This window comes from Musa acuminata, chromosome BXJ1-3 (assembly GCF_036884655.1).
Source record: "Musa acuminata AAA Group cultivar baxijiao chromosome BXJ1-3, Cavendish_Baxijiao_AAA, whole genome shotgun sequence".
In the NCBI taxonomy this organism is placed as follows: domain Eukaryota; kingdom Viridiplantae; phylum Streptophyta; class Magnoliopsida; order Zingiberales; family Musaceae; genus Musa; species Musa acuminata.
This window is the reverse complement of record NC_088329.1, coordinates 6,018,191-6,045,415: the sequence shown is the minus strand read 5'-3', so window position 1 is coordinate 6,045,415 and position 27,225 is coordinate 6,018,191. Positions and strand designations below refer to the sequence as shown.

At 35.5% G+C, this 27,225-nt stretch overlaps 1 protein-coding gene across 8 annotated transcripts; it reads right to left on the bottom strand.

The window, feature by feature from the left end:
• Nucleotides 1-43: 43 nt before the first annotated feature.
• Nucleotides 44-27,225, bottom strand: LOC135618913 (rho GTPase-activating protein 7-like). 8 transcript variants are annotated; one of them, XM_065120366.1, is made up of 23 exons: nucleotides 26,926-27,225; nucleotides 26,725-26,860; nucleotides 23,989-24,025; nucleotides 22,459-22,535; nucleotides 21,279-21,349; nucleotides 21,103-21,181; nucleotides 20,841-20,985; nucleotides 20,597-20,716; nucleotides 19,917-19,994; nucleotides 19,679-19,734; nucleotides 19,520-19,589; nucleotides 17,492-17,579; nucleotides 15,288-15,531; nucleotides 13,971-14,213; nucleotides 10,139-10,477; nucleotides 9,783-9,832; nucleotides 7,368-7,428; nucleotides 7,200-7,283; nucleotides 4,034-4,147; nucleotides 3,783-3,952; nucleotides 2,491-2,560; nucleotides 548-745; nucleotides 44-474 (listed from the first exon to the last, which is right to left on the bottom strand). In XM_065120366.1, the coding sequence occupies exons 2-23, from the start codon at nucleotides 26,785-26,787 to the stop codon at nucleotides 286-288; spliced, it is 2,646 nt and encodes an 881-aa protein (XP_064976438.1). In that variant the 5' UTR covers nucleotides 26,788-26,860; nucleotides 26,926-27,225; the 3' UTR covers nucleotides 44-285. The 8 variants fall into 8 exon arrangements, with proteins under 8 accessions (XP_064976438.1, XP_064976420.1, XP_064976429.1 ...); XM_065120348.1 differs by having other exon boundaries at nucleotides 26,725-26,850; XM_065120357.1 differs by having other exon boundaries at nucleotides 26,944-27,225.

Here is a 27,225-nt window from a genome sequence, read left to right as displayed (position 1 = left end):
GCTCCTACTAGGACATTGGTGTCTTATTCAAAGCAAACAGCAGTAGAAATGGAACCGTACTAATAAAGAAACAACTCGTATGATCTCTGGTCTACACAAGTAGGAAAGAAAAGAGCAGAAAGAAAACATGGGAAAAAGAAACAAAAAATTTACATTCCTGCAGCAGTCATTGCAAATGCAGCAAACTCACCCACCGAAAGCAGTCTCAAAGGCAAGAAGGCTATGGCAGATTACATGACTCAAGGATATACAAGTGGGGGGTGGGGGTGATGATGAATGCCTGCCTTATCTGGGATTGTTCCAAGGAGGGGAGGGTTTGTATGCCAGACTTTGCGAGGATGCCCCATGGCTCAGATCAAGACTATGGAGCTGCTCCATGAGTTGCGATCTCCGCTCTTTGAAGAAATCGAGACGGGTTGTTAGTTCCACCAAAGTAGAAGATGCCACCGATGGTTGTCTTGGATGTTCCGCACCCTGATGACAAGCTCCTCGTGAAGAATCATGTTTATGAGAGACCTAGTAAATTTTTAAAAATGGCTCTCCTTACCTCGATCATCTTGGGCGAGCTATTAGCCATGCCAGGATTGGCTTCTGATGGCATGCTGGTCGATGCCTCCATCTCCATACCTTTTAAGTCGCTCAGGCTTGCTTTATCTGCAGAATGTTTCCTAGAAAGCTGCTTGGAACCAGCATAAGGTGGTATTTGAGGCTTAATGCTCCTCCAATCTGTTGCTGATGAGCTTTCCTGCAATGAATTAGGAAATGAGATATTAAAATTACCAAACATGTTTGTATTTAAAGGCTTCCATTTGTTACTAACGAATTGAATGCTTAAGCAGATAAATCTACGTCTCATTTTTAACTAAAAATCCCAAATTAAGTAACAAATGCCCCTGGTAAAGAAATGTTAAAACCCAGTAGAAATGTACATGTATATGCTCCAAATAACCTATAACAATGGTTTAGTGCACAAGGCTCCCGCTAACGTAGGATCTGAGAAGGATTAATACATGCAGTGTTATATGAAATAAATACACACACACACACAACTTTGTAGAAAAAGCTGTCTTGGTTAAACATTTAATTAAAAGAGCTTCATGATGACTAATTCAATGTAAGATCTGAGGAAGGATTAATACATGCAGTGTGTTACCCTTATAAGCCATAAATAATTAAATAAATAAATAAGTAAAAAAAAAAAAAAAACACACACACACACACAATATAAAAGAGCTTCATGATGACTAATTCAATGTAAGATCTGAGGTAGGCAACTTGGCCGGTCATTTTGGTTGGAGGCTTCATAAAGCCGATGAAGCTCATACAAGTCCCAAAGAAACCCATCAAAGCTATAAAAACCAATCGAGCATTACGCTACCAGTGGAGAACCCAAATCAGCTGAAGTCCAACCCTCATATCTAGCTTATCGTAAGAAGGCCTGACCCAACTTTGAGATGAATAATCAAACTCCTAGAGGACTCTTTGTTTGAGCCAAAGATGAGCTATCCAACATAAGATAGGAAATTCAACCTCAATTTTAATTGGAATAGAAAAAGGAGGCAGACTCCCACTTGACAACTAAATGAGCAAGGAGAAGGTTGACGAAGCCTAGTCTAGTATGTTTATGTTTTAGACTTGTGGTTTCTCAAAGATCTTAGGGTTGATATACATCATTATTTTCTAGTTGATGTTTTAGGAGGTCACAAGAGTTCTCTATTCTGAGCCTAATTGGTATCTAAGATTCCTAATACAGACATCATGTAGTTTAGGCAAGTTGTCGAGATCTAGGTGTCTCTGGGATTTTATGGAGTGATTAAATTTCAGGTAAAAAAATTCCCACAATCATCTTAATAATCTACATATAGACGCACCTATGATTTATCGTAAGCAGTTGAGGCATGACTTGGATTTGAATTTATAGTATACCTTAGTTTAATCTCTTAGTCATTAAGGCCTTTTGTTCCATAGAAGTATACAAACCTTTATTAGAGGAGATTATAACAAAGTTGACAAAGCAAACTGTTCAATCATGTGCAACAGGTATCTTCAATCTTTGCAACACTTCGGGCTTAGGAGCTTTAGAAGTTACCTATGAAGAATTTGAAGATTATGGGATTTTGTACATGATTGTTCTACTAAAGAACAATGTGTCTACCTTTAATTCAAGTAAATAGAAAACCACATTCTGTATTTAGAAACTAAAAATATGAGCTTATATTTGCATATAAACTGGGACATGTATTTCAAAGAGTCCGAGAAATTTTATCTTCTAATTAACTATATTATTTTTATAATAAAAAGGATCAAAAATAAAATATTAAATATATTCTAAAATTAATTTCGAAAACGAATCTTTACTGGAAATTAATATTTTTATTTTTACTATGAAAATTAATAATTAAATAATTATTACACATAATGTTCTTCGCAAATGCTATTGTATAATGTACTTACTCTGTAATAATGCAAGAAAGAATCAATTAGACATACCTCATTTTTTTGTTTCTTCTCATGATTGCAAAAAGCAAGGCTCATATCAAAATCTTGTTGGACAATCTTCCTGCAACATATTGAGGGAAATGTGGTTGCAAGATAAGAAACATGCTAACATTACTTGTTAAGAAACAAGTTTGGCAACATAAAAGTACAAGAAGATTTCAACGTTGACTGCAGCTGAAACTTCAGAATAACAGATGTTAACAGAGTATACAAAATGCAGATGAAGAACAGTACCATGGATAACAGAATTATATATCATACTCGATGTGCCAACCAAGAGTCCTACGTCTTCTATTAACATAAAGAATAAACTTGCAAATGTCTTGTTTATCCTATAAAGTTCAGGGTACTCTCCTTCAATAAAATTAATAACTAGGACCTTATTCCTCGATCTAATCGTACTTTTATAGTCATATTCCTGCTGAAGTCAATACTTCTTTTTTCTGCTTATCCTCTCTCCAGTGTTATTCAATTAACTGTAGTCATATTTAATGAAAAAGAAGAAATGTTGTAGAAGATTCCAGCCAACATTAGGTGGCCAAAATAGCCAAACAGGCTATCAACACTACTGATTCTATTTTACTCATTCATGACTCAACCCCTCAACCAAGTTGAGTCAATGCAAAATAGCCAAAGAAGCAACATAAAAGACCACATTGATGGCTCATTTAAGTGAAATCTATCAACTTAAAGATGGGACCAATATGAAGCCGAAGACCCAAGTCAACATAACTAGATCTCACCAACACAAACTAAGCCAAAGTATCATTCAGTACTCTGACTAATTGGACCTGATTCATAGTCTAAAACTCAGTCTAGTCTTGGGCTTAAATTTTAGGTCCAATCAATTCCATTTGCCGCATCAAGATTTCTTGTTTTCGGTTAGCCAAGTCTCACATTTTCTGATGCTCTTCCCAAGTTCTTGTCTCATACTATAAGATAAAAAAATTAGTCGTTAATTTTTTCTTTTATTTCAATGGTATACCAAAAATGAATAATAAATGAAAACAAGGTCATTTATCACCTCATTATGAAATCTTCAAATGTTTTCTTGGAATAGTGCTTTCTCTTTTGTGACAAATCCCTATGCAATAGAATCTCAATCCACACAAAATACCAAATCAGAAAAACAGAAAACCCTAAGATGGCAGGAAAAAGTCAAAAGACATTGCTGAAGACAGAGAATCAGCATTTTGTTCACAAGCATGATTCCTAGGAGAATAAACAAATTTGACATGCCAGAAAGATCCAAATCAGATGAAATTTATGTGACAGCATCTTACTGTTGTGAAAGATGAGCTGGAAGGTGCTGATATCGGTCACATGCATGAGGCATGGATCCATAGTGATTTTGCCGTTGTTGGCTAAGTTGGAGGTGGAGCTCTGCAACCTTTTGCTTCAATCTGGCAACATCTGCTTCAGCAAGAGCAATCTCCTCAAGTTCTGCCCTTGTCTTCATAGAATGCAAAACATGTTTCAGAATCCAATCTATCCTTCGAAGTATAATAGTACATCAGAAAACAAATCAGCAGACCTTGGAATCCATTGTGCGTGAACTGGAAATCTGTCCAGAAGACATGCTTAAACCAACCTCCAAAGCAGCTCTAAGGTCTCTTTCAGCTTGTAATTGCTCTTGTAATCTCGATACCTAAAGAAAAATCTATAGAAGTTCAGAACATTGATTCCGTCTTGGCAAGTAATGGCGTATATAACAACTACTTTAATATAAACCAAAAATAGCTAGGACCACGAACGAACATGAGATTTTTCACATCAGTGTTCCAATCTGTAAAAACGTTAAACCAAATAATATAATTTCACCCGAACCAGTCCATAAATTGGTATTTACCGGTCTAGGCATAAACAACAGAAACATGGACCATCCTTTTTCAAGCACTCTAATCCAGTTTAAAAGGCCTAATTACTTTTCTCTTTCCCAGCCCTTCAGGAGTGTCGCAGCCCACAAGAGTTGCTGCCACTGTGTGCCACAGCCTTTATTCTACCACCTGCATGCTGTATCCTGCACGCTGTTGCCCAACATCTGCTGCTGAATCAGTAATTTCCCTCTTCTATCGTTGCCTCCTCTTCCTCCTTCCTGCTGCATCCTTCTTCCTCCCACAACAAAATGGTATCACAGTACACATCAGGATACCTTGTGTCAGTACCCCAGCACGGACTAGACTCGTAGTAGTCCAGCCATGGATTAATACATGTCCTTCCTTGTGTTAAATATTAAACTGGGCTTCTTATAATGCAAACTGCCCTAAGACATCTAAGAAGTTTAAGTTTTGATCAGCATAGTGTCATATAGCTTAAAATGCAGCTCATTTCTAAAGAATCATATCATCTTATAGGCCATCCTTACAACTACTGGTTTTGTCTCTGCAGCTCAATTTTCAAATTACTTCAAAGTTTCAACTAAATTCTCATTGATCAAAGAAATAACGATATGCACTATAGAAGTTATATCTTAAATATGCCAAGTTTACCATTACAGATGTGAAAGATATTGACCAAAAACTAAACCTTATTTCAAACCTATAATGATATATAACTTACAAAAAACTCATTGTCCTGATGCCAGTGACCTCTCTTCATGGCATTATAGATTACTACATTGAACTGTCCAAGGTGTCCTTTTGCTACGGTCTAATGCACATACTTATTACCACCCACAATGTAAAGCATTAAATTTCTTCGATTTCTACTCTCTTGAATTGCATTATGTTTAGGTATTTTAAATTTCACCATTTAGCTTTAAAGTGCATTCTTTTTTTAACTTCATCTTTGTACAAATATCCATCTAAACTAAACAATACCATTAAAAATCAGGATCTTAAAAGGAAAATCAATGTTTAGCATGTACCACTATGCTTAAAAAAGAATTTAGAGATAGGATTTGCATCCAATAAGCTTCATCTAGCAAATAATCATGTAACCACAAGAAAAATTCCGTTCAGTTAGTCATGATAAAGGAACTCTTTATGACCGAAGACTAAAACCCATATTGAGAAAAAAACAAATAAACTTTTACTTGCACGAGATCACAAAGCATAATCGTAGAGAGGAAGAGAGGAAGAGAGGAAGAGAGAGATGTCAAGGACAAAACACTGTACTATACATATTTACCCCTGAGAACATGTGAATCTAATCAACTTATTCAAGTGTCATTGTTTGAAGCACCAAGTATTTTATGTAAGGAAGCAAATTTAAGTTAGTCAGCTGATGTTTCACAAGAATATGCAATAATAACAAAATAACAAGACCATAAAGTCCTAACTATTTGGAGTCAGCAACATGTATTCTTTACCGTCATTGAGATTTTTTAAAGAATCATATATTTAGTTAAATTATCACAATTTAAAATTTTATTTATCTACTTCGATCTCTCTTTACCACTCCTCATATCTCTCCATATAGCATTAATAATATTCATTTCACCTCTTCTAAGCAGATATTATCTTTTGAACACATGTCCATACCATCTTAAACGATTATTATTTTATCTTATGATATAATACCTAATTATTCATGAACGAAAATATTTCTTTTTATATCTTTCCTAAGAAATATGCACATCCACTTCAACATTCTCATCTCACAAATCTTTTATATACATTGTTTCTTAATTGCCCAACACTCAACCAAAACATTGTTGATCCAACATTTATCTTATAAAATTTACCCTTCTTAAAGGTACTAATGATCACATAAGAATCCTAATGCCCCTCGATATTTTAATCATCTTGGTTTTACTCCATAAATTATATCTTATTTATAGAGTAATCTTGATGCCCCTCCATCTTATTGAATAATTGATCCAAGATAACTAAAAGTATTACTTAATGAAACTTTTTGCCATCCAACTTATCCTTTGTCTATTCTAAATATTATTAAAATTACATTGATATTTTAATCCCGATGCCCCTCTATCTTATTGAATAATTGATCCAAGATAACTAAAACTATTACTTAATGAAACTTCTTGCCATTTAACTTATCCTCTGTCTATTCATAATATTATTAAAATTACATCTCATATATTTATTCATATTCCTACTAAGCCTAAAACCTCTAAAAACCTTTAGTTTCTCAAGAATTGTCACCACAACTCAAGTTTAAGATTAATTTTATTTAAGCACATCAGCTAAGACAATATCATCAACAAATAAGATACATCAGAAAAGTCTAGGTACCACAATAATATAAGATAAAAAAAAAAAAGCAAGCGTAAATGCAGGTCAAGCAAAAACTTATACCACAAGTACCAAAAAGAGTTAAAGAATTTTATCCCATTTCATAATGGCAAACCAACACATCAGCAAGTAAAAAAAATTATGCCAAGATGGCACCGACTTTAACCATTGCTGATCCATGGGAAAGTTGCCAACAAGTAACAAGCCCAATTTTTGGCCTATGCCAACTAACACAGGCTTGTGCCTGCCTACTAGCATAGCACAGAATCATTCCATGCCAAAAGAATATCTGCATACATCCATGGAACGAAACAAAAATCTGTGATTTTATTTAATGTTAATGAAGCAAGTTCTTATAGAACACTGAAATACTGTTATAAAAGCAAGCAAGAAGTTCCATTGTCATGTGACAGCTTTTAAATAATGCAAAAGTATGAGATGCATTGACCAAATCAAATACCGAAGAACAGTATGCTACATATCTTTGGAAAAAAGAATGCATACATCTTGCTCTAGTGCTAATCGACGCTCATGCAAAGCCTGCTTTCTTCTTTCCAAACTTGCTTGTAGAATTGCATTGCCTTTTGCCTAAAGGGTAATCTCAGAATGTCTTAGCAATCACTTTTGAGTTATCCTTCTGCCAAATATGTCTTGAGGAAATTCATATCATACCTCTTTAGCTATTCTTATTTGTAGGTCATTCTTTGTGATCTCAAGCCTTTGAATAGCAAGCCTAACAAATTTAGCTTCCAATTAGCAGTGAAAATTTGCAGTAACAAGTAGGTTAGAGAAAAAAATCCACTTTCAAGGAAGTTTCTAAAAGATGTGATCTTAGAATGCACTAACAAAATCTGTGGATAACAAAAATATACTATTAGGATAGCTAAAGCAATTTTCTAACAGATATATTACTACTTATTGAGGAAGAAGTAAACCACAACTCTTCAACAGTTGAAATTTAACATATCAACAAGTTCAGCTATTATATGAGTTAAAAGCAAGGCAAAATAGACGTCACAAGCCATCAAAAGAGAAGAAAAACATAAGCTCATGTTCTCAGCTTTGTGGAATTGGCTGTATGGATCCATTCCATAAACTGAGCTCTATGAATATAACACCACTGACTCACTAGCCAACTCAAGAGACATCATTATCAAGGATTAGAATGCCAACATCTGGCAGCATGGGTCAAAACATAAGGTGCCAGCAAGGTATTGGCGAGGACCAAGCTGTCACAAAAGGTAAGTGCGGACATTTGGTTAATGCTAATTGATAGCCAGCTTGACTGGCACAGACACACTCCAATAGACAGAGCACATACTAGACCATATAGGTATTGGCAAACTAGTGTGCCAGAAAACAGCAGTCCTTAAATTATATAGATATGACTTAAGCAAAATCGAGTTAAAAATGAAGTCACATATCCAATGGAAGATAAAGATGAACAAAAAGACTAGCTTCCTTTCTTGGATCAATTAAACAAAAACAAAAAGAGATTGAGAAAAAAGGAACTCATAAAACAGAAGAACTATAGTTAAACTGGGGAGAAAATGTCCATGTGTTGCGTGATTGCTGGGACTAAAAGGAAAAATATTAGAAGCCACTAGTGGAAGTCCATGGCCATTGATAGGAATAATGGTGTACTGAAATAGAAGATCGATATAGATGACAACTACTTATTATAGTTATGTCTTAGTTTTTATTGGCCTAGTATTCTATACAACTACATGAGAAAATCAGACTACAGTCCATATTCTAATAGTTTGAAATATGACCCAATTTTTCAGTTTGCAAATGCATAATTTTTCCTGTGTTGGTTCAAAATTCCAAACCATGAGAAAGATAAAACTTCTCTCCATTGTATGCACCAGGTGATAGCTCAGATTACAGAAGCAACTTAACTCCATGATAAATGTTCAACTTTGGACTTGTTACAAAGGGCTCGCAAGTGCACTGAACCTTGTAATACAAATACAGGCCCATATTCTTATAAATAAATGAAACAAACATTTCCTCGCTCGAATCAAAATGTCATTCCATGAAAATCTGTATGATTCATAATGACCATTATGGTAGTACAGTTCAGCACAGTTTAGAGAATAAGATAGCCCTGAAAGCAACATTAAGTAGACAGATAGAATACATCAGGTTATCAATGTCTCCACATGAAACCTCGAGCATTTGGATTTTGGAAGATCATGAATCATCTTTGTAAGTTTCTTGTGCTGTGATTTGATTAATACGTTGCTGACAGCTCACTGTTGGGTTCAGATGATCTGACAGCTTTGATCGTTGCAACTTGTTACTCCTATGTAGAAATTGCACTTTTGAAGAGGTCATCATGTTTGACACTTTGACTAATATCCTCGGGATCTGTCATCAGTGTACGGAGGTACAGGATGCAAGTGGTAGAAACTTGAGTATTGCTTAGTAGTTAATTAATTAGTTATTTTAGTCAAGGTTTTACATATGACTGGATCATCAGACTGATATTACCAAGCAACATTTAGTGGTCCAATCAATGACTAGCTTGCAGGACCATATAGCTTAGTGCCGGTCAGCATTCACTTTCTTATTTTTTCTTTTAGTGCCAATGGTACTGGTTTGGATCTGACACTGGCTTGAGCTTTTAAAGTTTTAATCATGGAGCTATGTAATTGATGATGACACCAAACACAATGTGTAATCGAACATGTTAAATTAAATTTTATTAACTCATCATTGATTATTAGTAAGTTTGGTTTATTTCAATATGATACAACACCATCATTTTGATTATATTAAGGAACAAATCACATTTTTACCAAAAGTTATGCCTTTCACTATCTCATTAGGTATGCTTTTGCTATCTCATTAGTTCCTGATGAACTACAACAGATCTCAGCATTTTGTTCTTATAGATGGCCAGGTCCAGGTAAATCAATTTTGCAAGTATATTTCTATAATTTGATTTGTTCATGTAATAATCATGTAAAAACCAAAGAGAGATAAATCAAGATTATAGGAATTAAAATATAAATCCAAATATAGTTCAGTGTGCAATATTATCCTTATCGACATAAATCAGAAAGGCAACAAAGAACTTACTCTTCTTCACCAGAAGAATCGACTTGTTCAAGTGGCTGATTCTTTCTGGCCTGAAACATTCAAATTGATCAAATATCTTTTACAAGCATTTATAAATAAACTATGAAATCATTCTTATCCTAAATTACAATGGATAAAGTAAAATGATGAAACATGCATTGGACAGTTTTAGCAGGCGATGAACAATTATGTTTCCATTATAAATTATCAAAACCAAACTGAGCACACCCATGAAAAGCATGAAACAGTTATATGAAATAAGTGAAATAACCATAACTATACAATTTTTTGTTTGTTATTTTCCTTGTCAACTGCAATTACGTTGTTTTACATCTTTAATGAATTAAAACACTTACATTGTTACGGCCCCAAAAGTTAGTGCGCTTCATATGAGTGTGTGATCCATTCACTTTACTTGAAAATCTATCAACATTATACTCAGTTACATGAGCTGGAAAAGAAGTTCCTGGATGTAGTGAAGATAGAATCTCTCCCATTGACAAGGGAGACTCTTGGGTAGCTAAGACACTGGAGGCATCCTTCTCAGTAAGTGACTTCTCAGTACTTTTGTGTGCTGAAGCTTGCTCATTATGTTGAACTTTGGCCACATCTAACTCTGTTTTTGTTGCTGAAGACTGATTATTATGAGGAGATTCAGGATCTGAATCATCACCAGCAAACTCCTGCTTTAAGAACTAATGAATCAAAATTAACATCACAAACCCAAACTGGAGTAGACCAGTCACAAAGATAAAAAGCATGGAAATTTGAAGCAAACAAAGAAACCAAACATATTGTTACCATCAAGATTTGAACAGTACAAACAGAATTATTTCTTATCATTTAGCATAAGCACTGACATTAAAATTATCGAAGTAATTAACAATCATTTAGCAATTGATACACTACTACTAACATGATAAGGAAATTATGTTTATGTTATCAATCATAGTTCACCAAGACCAGAATCAATCACGTTTGACCAGTGGCAACACAATTGAATCAACCAGGTCAGACGAAATCAGATTGGTGGTACGAAGAAAAAAATAATTCTGATGTATTATATATATATATATATATATACACACACACACACACACACACACTAGAAAATAGGACATAGTTCATCTTTGAATAAACCCTTCTTTAAAATAGCCTAAGATATCCCAAAAATAAATTAAAACAACCGGTGTCCCTTAGTGTTATCTACAACTCAAATCAGAGTGTTCAACTCATACAGAGGTCAACCCCCCCAATGCACACAGAAAAAGATGCATGCCTGCACATGACTAGACAGTGAACAAACAAAGTAGACTAATAAGTGATAGTGGAATCTTCCTTGACTATGCACAAGTCAATATCAAAGTTTTCAATTTTGGGTACCGGACCCTTCCAATTTCATGGCCAGACCAGCACAGGTATGGTCCATTTTGGCATACTGACATAAGGTATGACGCAATGTACCACAATACGAAGAAGAGGGGCGTGTCGGTATAATCAAACATACTACAATAGAAAGAAGGGGGGAGGAATAGTACAAGAAGGAGAAGAAGAGGTGACAGAGAGGAAGGAGTGGGAGGTGGAGGAGGCAGAGAAGAGGGGAGAGGCAGTGTAGAAGAGAGGGGGAGGAAGTGACCAGGAGGAGGCAGTGTCGATGGAAGGAGGAAGGCGAGGAGTATTGGAAGGGGCAGGGGGCAACACACAGCTACCGAAGGAGGAAAGCAAGGAGTATTGGAAAGAGCAAGGGGTGGCCAGCAGGTGCCTAAGGCAGCAGGCAACACGAGAGGGCATGGGTGAACTGCAGAAGTAGGAGAGAGAGACTACACCAGGGTGGGTTGGGTTAATGGTTTATTATGGTTTTAAAAGAATAAATTTGTTCAATTAAAAGAGAGAGAGAGAGAGAGAGAGAGAGAGAGAGAGAGAGAGAGAATCAAGGTAATCACCTGGTTCATGGGGCTTACCAAGCTGTAAGCTCTCCTTTGAAGGTCTGCATGCTGGTGACCTGACAAACTGGTATGTACTAGGTTATAAGGTTTGTTGTACCATGACATACCGCCCAATATGAGTGGTATATATAGTCCGATAAGAAACCAATATGGACAGTACATACCCAGTCTATCAGCATGCCCCACTGTAATATGTGATGGTACATCGATATGGATCAGTACATACTATATCGATAATCGGTTGGTACACCGATACGGACCGGTAAGACGAATCATGCTAAGTGATATATACCAACCCGCTCAGTATATAGAACTATGGTCAATATTGTTCATAAAAGCAGGCTATAATTGTTACCATGGTCATAAGGCTCATAATAATCAAGGGTAATTTTTCAAGGGTAATTTGGTGCAACTAAATTTCAATGCTTAGTTAATTTCACATATTTTCAGGTAAATCCAATGCCATGTTCAAGAACTTTTCACAGTGAAAATATATCACATAGATGCTAACTAGTTATCTACAACATATAAAAGGCACTATAGATATCACCAACTGTGCAACCTATTGGCCCATTTACATAAAGCAGGAACAGAGTATATGATCCCAAATATATGGTCAAAGCAATTATGACCATATATATGAGACCACACATTTTTTTATGCCAATGTATGATTATTGGACTGTCACAATCAGCTACTCAATCGCCCAAAATTCTCACCAGGATAGCTGAAAATCCATGTCTTGAATATGATGGACTGTCTGGAGAAGTACCCTCGCAAGAGCAAGATGTACACCATCTCATAACATGTTTAACCTATAAGAAAAGGTTTACAGATCACTATACCATTCCTCACCACTCTGGAGACCGACTGAACCAATTAATGGTACAAACTGTAGCTTTGACAATGTAGCACAATATGCTTATTCCCAAATATCAGGTTACGAGCCAATAAATCTATACATTTAAGTCTACCCTCTCCTTGTTTTCCAATATGACACCATAGCTACAGGATTAAATTAGTGATAACCAAGGATTTTAATTTCGAATGATACCACCTGTATCGGACGATACATACCGGTACACGGACAGCCCGCTACCGGACGATATCAGCCTGGCTGCGACGAGGGAGAAGAGGGAGAAAGTGCTCGAAGAAGAGGGAGACTCGGGAGAACCTCGACGCTTTCCAATCCGGTGCCGCCCTCCCTCGACGATCCCGATCCATAAGGTAACGGAGGGGCGGCAGCTCGGCTTCTTCTTCGCCGTGTTTTTCACCAAAGGTCGGAAATGCCTGCGCCTTCGCCGCGTTCTTCGCCGAAGGCCGAAGATGCCTGCAGGCTTTACCACGTTCTTCGTCGAAGGCCGGAGGCATCTACGGCCTTCGACGCCCTCACCGAACGCCACAGATGAGGAGAAGACCGGTCTTCTCCTCATCTGACACAACAAGGAGAAGAAAAGGAGGCGACGTCGCCAAGGCAGTGTACGCCTCCTTATATATATATATATATATATATATATATATATCGAGCGGTACACCCTAGCATACCGCTCGATACACCTATACCGTATCATACTGAGCAAAGCTCGAAACACCGATACGATGCGAAATTACGAACCTTGATGGTAACAATGTTGCACCAATGCATGATGTGGAATAGAGAATGCACCAACTATCCTACAGCAGACCACTTATAACCTATTGACAGATGCAAGTTAGGTGCATGAGTAATAACAGAAAGAATGACACAGCCATAAATTAACAATTTGAGTTAAATTTATGCAAGCCTTATGTAACTAACACACATGATCAGATAGTTATATTTAATAAAAGAATACATTAGGAATCTGTTGACTGAATATTTCAGATTTAAGAATTCAAGAAACTAGAATAAATAACATGTTGAAATGATTTTGCAAATCGACCATTTAAATGCAGTTGAAATGCTCAATAGATTCAACAGTGACTTGACCTCTCATTTAATCATAAAGGTCATTCATTTTCAAAGCAAATAATGCAAATAATATAAATATTGCTAACCTTATGCTACACATAAACATGATATTCTTACGAAGCACATGCAATTACACCGGACAAAGATACTAAATTCAAAAGCAGTTTCTGCAGTTTCTACCACAGGAAGAACAATGATATAAACAATGAAAAGGCATAAAACTGATAACAAATGCAACATACATATAGAAAACTCTAGCACTAAAATTTCTATAAAATTGGGAACAAAAACCTTGTACTCATAAAGGTCGCTGCCATCATATCCACTGCTTTCGCTCAATTTTCCACTAAGCACACGTTCATCATTATCATCATCCACATCTGGTTCTGCATCATTTTCTACATCATGATAGCCATTATCTTTAACATCTGTATTGACATCATCAGTAGACTCTTCACTACCAGTGTCTCCAATCTGAGAGTCCGATGAGAGTGAGCATCTCTGTGAATTACCCTCCTGTGACGAAGTTAAAATCTAAATTACGAACATTATGATATTCAAATAAAGAAAAAGGGACAAATGAAGTCAGGATTACCTGATCTAAGCAACAACAGGTCATGGAAAAAATGATGACATAAAATGACAAGTTAAATGCAGGAAAAATCAACTAAATAAATCATGCAAGCAAATGGTTAGTCTTTCTCAACCACATTCAACTAAGTGGATTCTGGCATATCGGATGGAAAACTATGTCAAATGTTTGCATCATATGGAACATAGAAATTTTAGAATAAAGTTTATGTATATTATAGCAGTGACTGTTATCCTAATCAGAAGAATATGCAATGTTAAAGTATCATTTTAAACTCTGTTGCTCATAAATGAACAAGTTTGATAAAACAACATTTAAGATGATAAGGGAGGAGGATCTGAACAAGTCACTTCAATTAGAAGTTACCTTAGACATTCATTCTAGGAAATCTCACTCTTGGCAAAATTGCTCAAAACAAATTATATTATATCATTTTAAAGCAAAAAGGATCGCTAGAAAAGAATATAGCAGCAATTTGAGTACAAATATGTAGTTAATCAATTTAGATGAAAATACAGTTAAAATAATTTAATGGAAACCAACTTCTTATACATTTTATATATGACCATACATAAATAGGGATATCTAGACACTTAAAATTTTGTTTTAAATAAATTAAAAAAAATTGAAGTAATGAAAAGAGTAACATAAAAGTAAATCTCAAAATTCATAAAATTTTAAATTTAGATTTAGGTACTTGGGATACAAAATTGAAGTTGTTCAACCTTTTTTAATAATTTTAGTATCTAAAGATATAAGAAAATTTTATATAATTATTCATACTTTATTTTTTTCTAATTCTTTCTGAAATTCTGAGAAAAAAGTCTTTGTTAATTCCATCTCTCCGCATCCTCAAGTCTGGCTGATCCAATTCCAACTTGACCTGGATTTTTTTTTTCCCTTTCCAAACAACAGACCCTCCTAATTTTCAAAACTTGAAGTTCAAACATCAGACTTCAAAACAATATCATTAACAGTGTGAAGAAAAAATTTGAATCGACGGTTAAGAAACATACATCAAATATACTTTCATACTCCTCTAAGAGACTTGTGATAATGGCCTGAGCATTGTTAGCTGCATTTGCTGCTGCCAGAAGCTGAGCAGAACTGTCACCATTCATGTCGAAGTCATCATCCAGCTCGCATTCGCCAGCCAAAAGTGGTCTCAGCAAAAGAGGTGCCATGCAAGCAGCAACAGCAGATGGAGTCATCCGATTCTCAGCAGTATGAGAGGCAATAATTTGCATCATTTTCAAAATCCTATGAAACAACGGATAACAGAATAAGAAATAACAATACATCCAGCAATTAAACCATTGATTCAGCGGAATAAAAAGGTCGAATAAATGGCAGGAAGGTATAAATCATATATCTAATTGCCTTTTATCAACAATTGTTCTCGTCTGGTGAACAAACTAATAAACCGTAACTATGACAAGTTGAAGACTGTTGTAAAACAAATTAGACTGAGGCACATTGGCAGTGACTAATCTAAAATACATAACCAATTCAAAACCAAAAAAAGCAGAATAATGAAAACTCTGTGGAGGTCTAGTGTTTTACCTCGATGACCATAGTTGTGAACATATGAAGAAAGAGAAGTGTGACATGTAAGCAAGATGCAGTTCATGCAAGGACAACTCGCCAATTGTTACCATAGCAACAAGTTATTTTTGTGATCACCTAATAGGGATTGTCTACAAGTATAATTAGTGATGCATGTACTTGTTCTAAAAGACCAAATATATAACTACACTGACAAACTGGTTCATGTTAGCATGCCTCCTGATAGGAGATTGACCTCATAAAGATGCCACTAGAAATGAATATTGCTAAGACTTGCGAGGATCCATCACTTGACAGTCATATAAATAAATGTTTGATTTCTTTCCCTTGAATATTGCCACTAGAACTGATGGTGCTAGATTTTTTCCCTCCTTTATATATAAACATGGAGTTGACAGACTTGGCATAAATATACACAAGTGCTGTTCAGGGCATGCTTTAGCTCAGTCGCATTCTACATCAAAATTTTCTTCTCTCATCTTTTCATCCTTCACATTACTCGTCAATCAGAACCCAGAAAATTTCTAGCACTTAGCAAAGATCTAGTTGTTTCAAGAGTTGATCAAAGACTTGATGTTGGACTCTCTCATCATTCGAGAGTTGAGACAACAAAGTAAAAGACAACAATCTAGAATCAACAAGTGCGGCATAAGAAATAAAGTACCATTTAAAAGAAGGGCACACCATCAAGTAGAGAGTGTTCAGATGAACAGCATATTGACTAAATAAGAGGAAGAAGCAAATAAGAGGGAACGGACCTACAGTATGATTTTCTGCATAAGAACAAACGCACCATGGTTTATTATTTAACTCACCTAATACATTATGCATGGTAAAATTATAATTTTGCATTTGAATAAAAGGATCGATAAGCGGTGAACAGAAGGTTGATCATCAAACAAAATAAATCAATAAGTTATGTAAAGATTCTGTTATTAAATGCTTGAGAAAAGTGCTATCTATCAACATCAAATCAAGTAAGTCCAAAGAATAGAGAAACATAATTACAAGAGTCCATCTTAAGCACAAAGTAACATTACTCTGATCAGCCATTGCCTTGGTCCCTACAGACTAATAGTATATGCAGGGCCCAGATGCGGCGAAAACAAAGCTGTGGTACTATAATCCTTGCCTACTTCCTTTCAACATCAACTCCACGTACATCAAAAGGGAAACATGATCTGATGCTTCATTAATATCATGCCAACCATGAAGATACCCAAAGTGGCTTCTTCTTCCTGGATGGCCTACAATTGATACTAGATTCACTTATACACAAATGGCAACAGAATGTAGACAAGGATACAAACTACAGAACATCCGATTTAAAATTCCACTCCCTCAAAACTCAAGTGGCAACCAAAGTATTATTAAATCTCATCCAGCTTCAGTGCAGATATATTCCATAACACATTTATTCTCCAGGTCAGACCAATGTAACAAAACTGCTAGTAATAACCTTTAACATGGTTCCATGAGAAGTTGTTTGTGTGATCTTTAAAAAGGGAACAAGCACAAACAACAAGAGTTGTTGCTCTAATAGCATGTTAAATAAACATCAAAAATAAAAAATAAAAAACCATTAAATTGCAATAAAAGGCAACCAAAAATAGTGTGCCCAAGAATACATTAATAATCAACTAAGAGAACCAACCTCTGCAACAACCGCCGATTTGGTTCAGGAAATGTCTCAGATATTGCAGAACGCATAGCATTTACACGAGCCTCCTGGTGTTCCAGCCCTTATTAAAGTATAACACAAACGTAAATAGATCAACACAAAATCATACAGAAAAAAGAGAAAAGCTAACACAAGGAGGACATTTAGTCTGACAGCATCATCCTATAGGCTTTACCTTGCATAACATAGCAGTGTTGCAGATTATTGATGAATGTTCATTAGCATGTTGTAAGATGCAAGTTCATAATATTGTTGCCAGTTGCTTCACGAAGCATTACGTGTTGCATAATGCATCATGGTCACAAGCACTCCCATGACGATTGAATGAGCATGCAACAACTTTCATGTTATGATATGAAATTTTCTAGTGAAACTAAATCATCAGCAGTAACTTTTAAACCCTTTCTCAGGATTGCATTTTGTAACCACTATAACATGGATCCTTAAATCATGAACTGAGACAGGAAAGCCAGCATCATTTATGATGATTTCTTGTGGAATAAATCAGTCATCAGACATGGAATAAAAAATGATTTGGTACACAGCTAGGAGGTGCTTCCAATAGATGTATGGAGATATTGGGAAGCGAGATATTGGGAAGCACGATTATGCTTGGACCTTTTGGTATGGATTCACCACAAGATGTTCAGTATCATGTAGTCTCCCCGATCTGACTAAATGGAAATAATTATGGAGCCCTGAATGAGGTTGATTTATCTTAACAATCATCTAATGCATAATATGGTTGGCTGATAAATCATACCATATCCAACATTTAGTGCACTTTGTACTGTTTATAAAGCTATAGAATCTGTGCAAATTAGTCCATGTAGTGCCTTAGCAATCTGCATATAATCTTATTCAAGTGGATATAATTCTTACATTTCATATAGATACTGTTCACAAATTTTTGTCTATTTTTCCTTAATTTATAAGGCCTAATTTTATTGATTTATAAACCAAGTTTCTAGTTTTAAAATTGAAAGTTTAGGCAATTTCTTACTGGGTTAATTATGATCATTACCTATCAATTAATTTTAGAATGATAATTAGAATATTTAGATGCTTCCAGATAAATTCAATCTATTAGCAGTGACAGTTGATAGGTTTATACGACACAAATATCATAATGTATTCATATATTGATGCATAATCTACATTGAAAAGCTTATGAAAATTGCAATTTACTAGTCAACCATAGCTTGCAAGTAAGCCAGTCTGTCATTTCATAGAGACGTTGTGTGGATTGCATCAGGAACTCAAGTGGTAAAAAATCTCATAAACCTAACCAAACGAAGTACCCAAGACTAGGTCCTTTCCAGTAAAGTAAGCCGATGTTTCTCAAGCTGATCTAAAGGGTGAAAAAGAAGTTCGTCAATCTTTGTTGATGGAATTCAGAAATATTGGATGGTTGCAAACAATATTTGGAAATGCCAATGATGACTGTTGAAAGTAATTTGATCATCTTTAATTGCAACATATACTAGTACAGTATCAAGACAATTTATACCCACAAGCTTAATACTTCAATAAGACAACTTACTGTATACCTATAATTTAAGAAATTTAACACAACAACAATCAATTAGTAATCTTTTTTCATGAGAACTATGTATCAGTAATCTACTGCATAATTGACAAATGTATTTTTAATACATATGAACTTTAAAATAATAGGCTGAAAAAGGAACTCTAGAAATTATAATTATGAATTTCTATACTATTAGATTGCTTCACTGTTTTCAATTTTGAAGAGTTTACATAGAAGCTTCATGTATTAACACAAAAAAATGGTGTTCTTATGTTAAAGATCTCAAACCCTTATCCAATAAAAAATTTCCAGTGCACATAATTTTGGCTATTCTTTTATAGTAGTCCACTCCAGTAACTATTTTCTAAATTACACCAATTTTTCTAGTGAGCATAAAATTCCTTAAGTCTCAAAAAAGAAAGCATCATCTGCTAGCTATTTTTTGGAAAAATACAAACATATGGACATACTATAGGCTTCCAGCAAAGCAGTACAGCAGGATGCAGGAACAGGAGATGATGGCAGCTCTCGAAGAACATACTGCAGTGTTCCATGAATGTTAGTTATTGAAAATTATATCAGGCCTTTATGGTTCATTCAGGTAATAACTCAAAAAGAAGCAAAAATACCTTCACGCAATCACCAACAACATGAGCATCCTCATCAGCTGCAAATTCAGTCTTTCCTGAGAGAGTTTATATAAACAGTCTTAATATTAATGTACAAATCTTGGGAAGCAACATCACAGAACAAAAGAACAAGAGATGGACAAATAAAAGTCTGGATAAATGTCTAGTCTACAATATTATATATAAGTATATTGTGTACCACAAAAAAAGTACAATTAAAATGAAACAAGTACTTAACCTTGTTCATATTCTTGAATTCTTCGATCAACTTCTTCAACATCAGCTGCTTGCCGCAAGATTCCCTCCACCTTGGCACCTACAAATTTAATTTGTATAGCTGATTATCTGACTATTAGAGATAAGCACTCACTCCAAAAATGTATATCCACTTTCGTAAGACAGAACGAGTCCTGTTTCAGATACAAGTGAAGCAGATAATTCGTACAGTCAAAGACATGATTCTTGTACCCCCAACTTTGATTCTTGTGCGTGATTTATAACTAATCAAGCATTGATACAACTGAATAACCAATCAGTAGAATTGTGTTTTACTAATGAGCTCACCACAATATATTGCCTTACGGATGCCACTTTAACTGTAGATAATTAATACAGCTATCAGTTGAATTGAACAATTATCCAGAAATTTTTACTTCTCTACAAGATGTGCTTGGTTTGATAAAAGGATGAAATATAACATGCAATGTCAAAGCAAGTCATGTTGTGCCACACACCACAATACCATTTTCTATCTAAATCTGGTGCATGACACCAGATTTCACTGGCACATGCAATTGCCTACCTAAGTATCATGCAATAATCAAGCATATGAAAATGTAGCAATTAAAGTCCAAAAAAAAGAAAGAGGCATTATCAGGAAACATGAATAGAGTGTAAATCTGTTATCATAAGACCTACCATGCTTCTCAAGAAAGCATAAAGCTTTTTCTAGAAAGGATGGACCCCCATCAATATCTTCAAGTGCAAGCAAAATGGGCCTACCAACAACCAAAGACTTGATAGGGCGCTTGTCTCTCCCTGCGTATGATACATGAAAGTAAGTTGATGGTAAAAAGTTCAATTGGATAGACAATACAAATTTTCATCTTCCTTAACTATGTTAAGCCACAAAAAGTAAGATCATTCAGTAAATGGAACGAACAATATTGGAATGACCCCTCGAAAGTATCAGCATTGTCGTTACGAAATATTCCATTGTGCCCCATCACAAGAGCAGCATTTGGAGCTTGTGCAAGTGCATGTTCTAGAGCTGTTTTCCATTCAAATAAATCCTCCAATGACTCCGCCTGGTACAGTCATAATTAATAAGCTTATGAAAGTTAATGATAGAAAGAAGAAATATATGTCAACAGCCCTTCTGAAAAATTCATCTTAAACGTGACAAGAAGAAATCGATGAAGCACCTTAAGGGTAAATGCCCGACCATCACGTCCATCAGGAAACAAAACAGTGAGTAACTTCTTATCTTCCCTAACAACTACGCTGTATATAGATTTTGAACGAAGCAATAAATATCAATTACAGCAAACAAAAGAGTTGAAAAGAAAACTGTACAACAACCCTAAATAACAAGAATTACCTTCCAGAATTATTTAGGTCAATACCACCCAAAGTTAGATTTACTTCACCTCCTCTTTGGGGTAATGCACTCTACAAATAAAACCACATAATAATGAGCATGTTCTCCCATGCACATGGTATTATTTGATTTTGCAATAACAAAAAGAAAAACTCAGCAAAAAAATATATACCATACCTAGAAACAAACACAATAAAGAGAACCCTAAAAGTTGAGAAAAGAGAAAAAATAGGAATCGCAAACATAAATAGGAAGAAGAATCACATATAAAAAGATGCATGCCACATGGCTTTCACCTTGAGAACAAATACAGATAAGGACCAATCCAATCATTTTGAACAGACAACTCATGCTATAAACTTCCCAACTCCTACTTTTGTTTTTAAATTTTCTATGTTTTGGCAGGTATGTTCATTTCGAAAAGCTAATAGTTAATTCAATCAAAAGATAAATACAATGTAAATACTGAAGAAATAGCATATGGCTTCCAGCATCCTGAAGAAATAGCAATAAAAATAGAACACTAAAATAAGACATCAATGCAAACACAAAGTACAGTTTTATACTACCACATGCATTCAACTTATTTCAGCTGTTACCATGTGCAATAAGTTGTGAGATGTTAACACGTGTTTCGAAGCACATGAGAAAATGCAACATCTAAGTTCAGCAATAACTAGCTCAGCCACCAAAAATGACTTGAGATATAGCTATATGTTTAGAAATTAGATGCAATGGACCACCAAAAAAATTATCCAAAATTGCATGTTTTTCCATCATAGGGCTTCCAAATTATGTAAGATTCTGCACAAACGTGCTCATACAAAACCAGCAGAGGCACAATAAGCTATGGTTTTATTATTTCAAATTTGTTATTTGATGTAGAAAATCCTTACACAGAAAAATATGAAACACAGTCCACAAGGCTCATGCAAAGTATCGCAGGAGGATCAACTGCACCAATCCTACACCTACGTACAAACAAAGCTTTTCCCATGACTTAAATCATCCCACCTAGATCAAAATTGAGCAACCTTACAATGAACCCAATATTTAATTTTAAGAATTAACATAGCAACAGAAACTACCTGCAGCAATAACTTTTTTTTTTTAAGTCATACTGGTACTAAGATCATGGAAAGTAATCACAAATGTATGAAGTATAACTGATCAAACATACAGGATCATTCTTGAAGAAAACTAATGATGTCCGCGTGAGAATAAACCAACGCCTCTTCCATGATTTCCAACCAATTCCTGCAGATATTATATGTATCTCAAAGCTCTATGGGGACAGAAAAAACATAACAAAATGAGAGGTTACCACTCAGAAAATAGCTGTTGGCTCCTATTAGGAGCATAACAAGAAGAAAAGAACAAACTGAGTAACAATGACCGATTAATATTCTGAACACAGTCCACTTATCTGATGGAATCATCAGGACAGTAAAGATGATGTCCTATCATCCATTCAATGACACACATTGATATCACCTAAAGCCAACTAAAATGAATACATCGGATAAGTGAATATCTTAAAGTAGAATGTCTTGGTGTTTTAGCATATTTGAGAATACAATTGATCTCCATAATAGCTATACACCCAAAATGTCAGAAATTTTTAGAAAATTTTGGCTTCAAACTTAAATAGATTAAAACAAAGAAGATAGCTACAGAAGTTATAAAGCAAATCGGGTTTTGGACCAGGAAACAGTAAAAAACATAAAGAAAAAAATATTATTGAATTATAAAATCAAATTCCACATGATATGTCGTTTCAAGTTCCAATTTGGGTGGTCATGACTTTCCACTTTTAATAACTTTTTATAGTAGTACTAGGAAATAGATGGGATTACAACACAGGAATGTCAACACAAACTTCATTTTCAGTACAACCCAACATGACAAGATGTCAAGGCATCAAATTGAAGGCTAAATCAATCATTCACAAGCCAATTATGTAGAGTTTGTTAGGACTCACTTCACCTATATGTCAGATCAAGGCATACTGACAACAGCTTCACTATTTATATTCACCAAACACAACCTGCTGAACAATTCAATATGAACATACTTGACTGCAATAAATCAATGACATCTCTATTCTGTCATTACCAAATTTTATTTTGGTTGGCAGAATTTTGTATTTTGAGTATCACTAGTAATTGACTAGCATGCTATCAATGCATTAATTCTTGATTAGGGATGTAGGATCAAAAACATAACAAAAGAGCATATTTCCTTATTAAGTGTATAGTGGTCTCATTTGATCAATCATATTTAAAATAAAACTAGACATTCCGTTCGAATGGAAAACTACAGATGCTTAATTATCATTGTGCTAAAAGTAGGCCTTAGAAAGCTGCAAAATATGCCAGTATTACTCTTCCTGCCAGCTTAACATTCTTGACAACAAAATAGACATTGAGAATCAGGTATTATCACAATAACTAGCACTCTCTAGTTCCATGAGAAGGTGCTCTTCCATTTTGCAATGGATAACAGAGTATTTAAAGATAATTTGTTGTTTAAATTAAAGCCACTGACATCCATAAACATATCTAGGCAGCAAACATATGTTACATGCAACTCTAAGGTCGTTATACTCAAAAAGCACAATTAACATGGACTATTGTACTATTGTACAGTCTGAAAATTTATATAATATAGCATCACCTCATTGTACAAAAAAATGGAGCACATAACTAACCTTTAGATGATATAAACAGTGGTCCACTTTTGAACACCTGCAGAACCAACTGGAAGTTAGCGAGAAGTAAAATACTAACCTTTCATATGATTCAGAAAAGATAAGGGAAAAAAATCATCTCTTTATAGTCTAAATGACATTTGAGATTCCTTGAGATACTCCAAAAATATGAATGGCACATGATAATGAGAGAGGTGTAATATGCAAGTTCTAAGCAAAAGATCTTCCTCAGGCTTATTAGTCATCAAAAGTTGCACAACTAGGCTTATACATTATCATTTAGATATATTAAGTTATCCAAAATTCAAACTAGAGTTCAGCCAGAAGCATTGATGCACAAAGCACTTGGACGTAGCACATCAAAAAAAAAAAATTCCATTTTAAAAGACAAATGTATCTGTTTGATTATTAAGATAAAATACAGAGGTCACAATATCTCATGCATAAAGGCAACAGATTAAAGAAAAACAAGCTAATTACATATTATCCCCTGTAGTTGGCTACCTTTAACATCCCGATCCATACATTTTAAAAAGTTACATTGGCATCTCTATAGTTACGAAAGTGAAATATCTAAATTCATTTATCCTAACGTCATCGGTTTTACCAACTAAAACACAAAAACAAAGGACAAAAAGATAATTTTAATGTTCCAGTTGGCGATAGCGGACGACAGCGCCGCTAGAGGCTGCGGGTGGCTTTACAGATGAGGAGAGCAACGACAAGAGATGAGGGCCAATCTGCATCTGTGTCGACATTGACGCAATTTTCGAGAAACTCTCACCTCTCGCCATCGCTCTCCTAATCTACAATAGCTACAAGCGACCCCCAGGGGCGCCAGTCATTCGCCACCACCAATTGGAATGTTAAAATTTATATTTTTGCTCTTTGTTTTCATATTTCCGTTGATAAAACCAATGATGTTAAGGTAAATAGACCTGGATGTTTCACTTTCGTAACTATAGGGATGTCAAAATAACTTTTTAAAGTATAGAGATCGGAATGCTAAAAGTAGCTAACTACAAGGGTTAATCTATAATTAGCCCTCCGAGGGATTTTACATAGTTCGTAATGTTTGCTTGCAACATGACAAAATGAAGCATATTGACATGGTGCAATGTCACCACCTTGAAGAAAGTATGAACCAGAGTACTGGAGAAGAAAAAAGAATTAATACCATATACCAGAGCTGAAGCAGAATTTACTATCCCAGAAAAGTGAGAACCAAACCCCACCACCACTAAGCTACATTTGTATACACCATAGTGGTACCTCTAATAGCACTGCTGCCTCAGCCATATAGCAGATCAGAAACCCAGGACATGTAAATTGAGTAAGCAAGAAAGTTTGACAGTTTTGCTAGCTTCTCATTTTCTTGTTAAGGCAAGTTATCTAGAACATATAATATCATGAGAATCATACAGGGATTGTATCTGCAGAAGAATAAAATAAAATAAAACAACTGGCACATGTTGTGATGCTAGGAGGGATAAAAAAAGATGCCTTTGCAAGTTGAATCTGAGTATGACAATAGAGGACTAAAAGCATTACTTTCCTCCATGAATTGTTCCAACTTCACTTCAATTTTGCATCATTCTTGCTAAGTTTGCAAGAAAATCCATAGAACTTATGAATTATCAATTGGCTCTTGACATGTCATATTCCATGATCTAGATGAAAATTGAAAATCCAAATGTGAGGAAGAAAAAGAAGAAGAAAATCTCCACTCTGTTCCTAGTTACTTATTCTTGCCGAGTGATAAGCATTTACGCTTTGCTCATCTGGACTCCAAGATTCTCGGCATCAGAACATTGCCATCTCAGTCCATAGTTAAATATGGATACTTCACCTCAGCCGTTAATTGGATAATTTGATCAATAGAGAATAAAAACATCAAATTGATCCAGAAGTAGCAATATACAACCACATAAGAAGGTAATGAAGGAGGATCAAATTAGCATTTTGAAGAATGCAACAAGTGCAACATGACTAATTAATAACCAAGAGAAAGCAGATACGTTGAAGGAGCAGGTTTTAATTGATCAATCAAAAACATATATACATATATATAAGATAAGGTGATAATGTTAGTAATCGACAAATATTTTCAAAACTTGATGTGGAACAAAGATTTTTAGATTATCAATAACGCATATGCTCCCAGATGGCCTCCGTTAAACTCCTTTTTTCAAAAAGGGCACTGAAGCCTGATTTTAGTTAAATCTCAATTTGTTACCTAGTTAAAACAGGGATAAATTATTTTTTATTTCTCTGTGAATTTTCAAATAATTTGCGTCCTTGATTTTCTTATATATTCTAAGGAGTCTTAAGAGTCCTTTTTCCTGAGCATATTTGGTGTTTAAGGTTTACAATTAAGTTAACAGTACAGGTCAGACAAGTGGTTTACCTATTAGAAATCATACTTTTGAGATTCTATAATCCATTTTGGACCCCATCTAGCGATCCGATCTAGCTTGCTCCTCTGTGGAGGGTAGTTTGCACTTCGTGTAAAATTTCTTGCATCACAATCATCTTATTTACCATGCTTAAGGTTCCCCAAGAACCAGACGTGCTCAAAGACAAGAAGAACTAACATGCTACCCTATGGTCCCAAATCAGTAAAAGCATTACGCAAAGACAGCAAAGATCACAACTTAAAACCCTTAACAACAACGGCAGCAGCAACCAAAAGAAGAAAAGAAGAACAGATCATAGTAGCAGCGAAGAACAACATACGGTATTGGGTGCTGCGGCTCGATGCCGCTCAAACATCGGTGCGGCGGCTGGAGCCGACGACATCGTGGCCTGCTTCCCACCGGACGCACCAGGGGCATCAGATCAGGCACTCCAGCCTTCCTTTCCCTGCCAACACCTCCGATTCAAGCAACGAATCAGAGCAAAGACAAGACAGAGAACCCAAGAAGCTAAAAACCCCACCATCAGCACAGCACGCACCCGCATTCCCCTCGCGCCCAATGGCGTCGATTGCGAAGGATCCAGTCCGCGCCGTTCCCAAAGGTCCGATTAGGGTGCCGAGCTCCGAAGTGGTGGAGAAGGGGGGGAAGAAAGAGAGAGAAAGGGAGGACAAGAAAAGGAAAGGGGAGAGAGAAAGGCGATCGAGGGGTGGGATTGCAATGATGCGGAGAGGGCCAAAAGATATGCACTCCCTTCCTCCCTCCCTTGTAGTGTACTGGTAGACACCGCAGCGATAGCGGAATCTCCCCCCGCACCCCGCAC

Coding starts and splice junctions, on each gene's coding strand:
- LOC135618913 (XM_065120366.1), bottom strand. CDS start 26,787: ATGTCGTCGGCTCCAGCCGCCGCACCGATGTTTGAGCGGCATCGAGCC. Junction 20,717..20,840: donor CGAGGGGTCATTCCAATATT/GTTCGTTCCATT, acceptor TATCATACGCAG/GGAGAGACAAGCGCCCTATC. Junction 17,580..19,519: donor TGCTTTGCTGGAAGCCTATA/GTATGTCCATAT, acceptor TACTTTAATAAG/GGCTGGAACACCAGGAGGCT.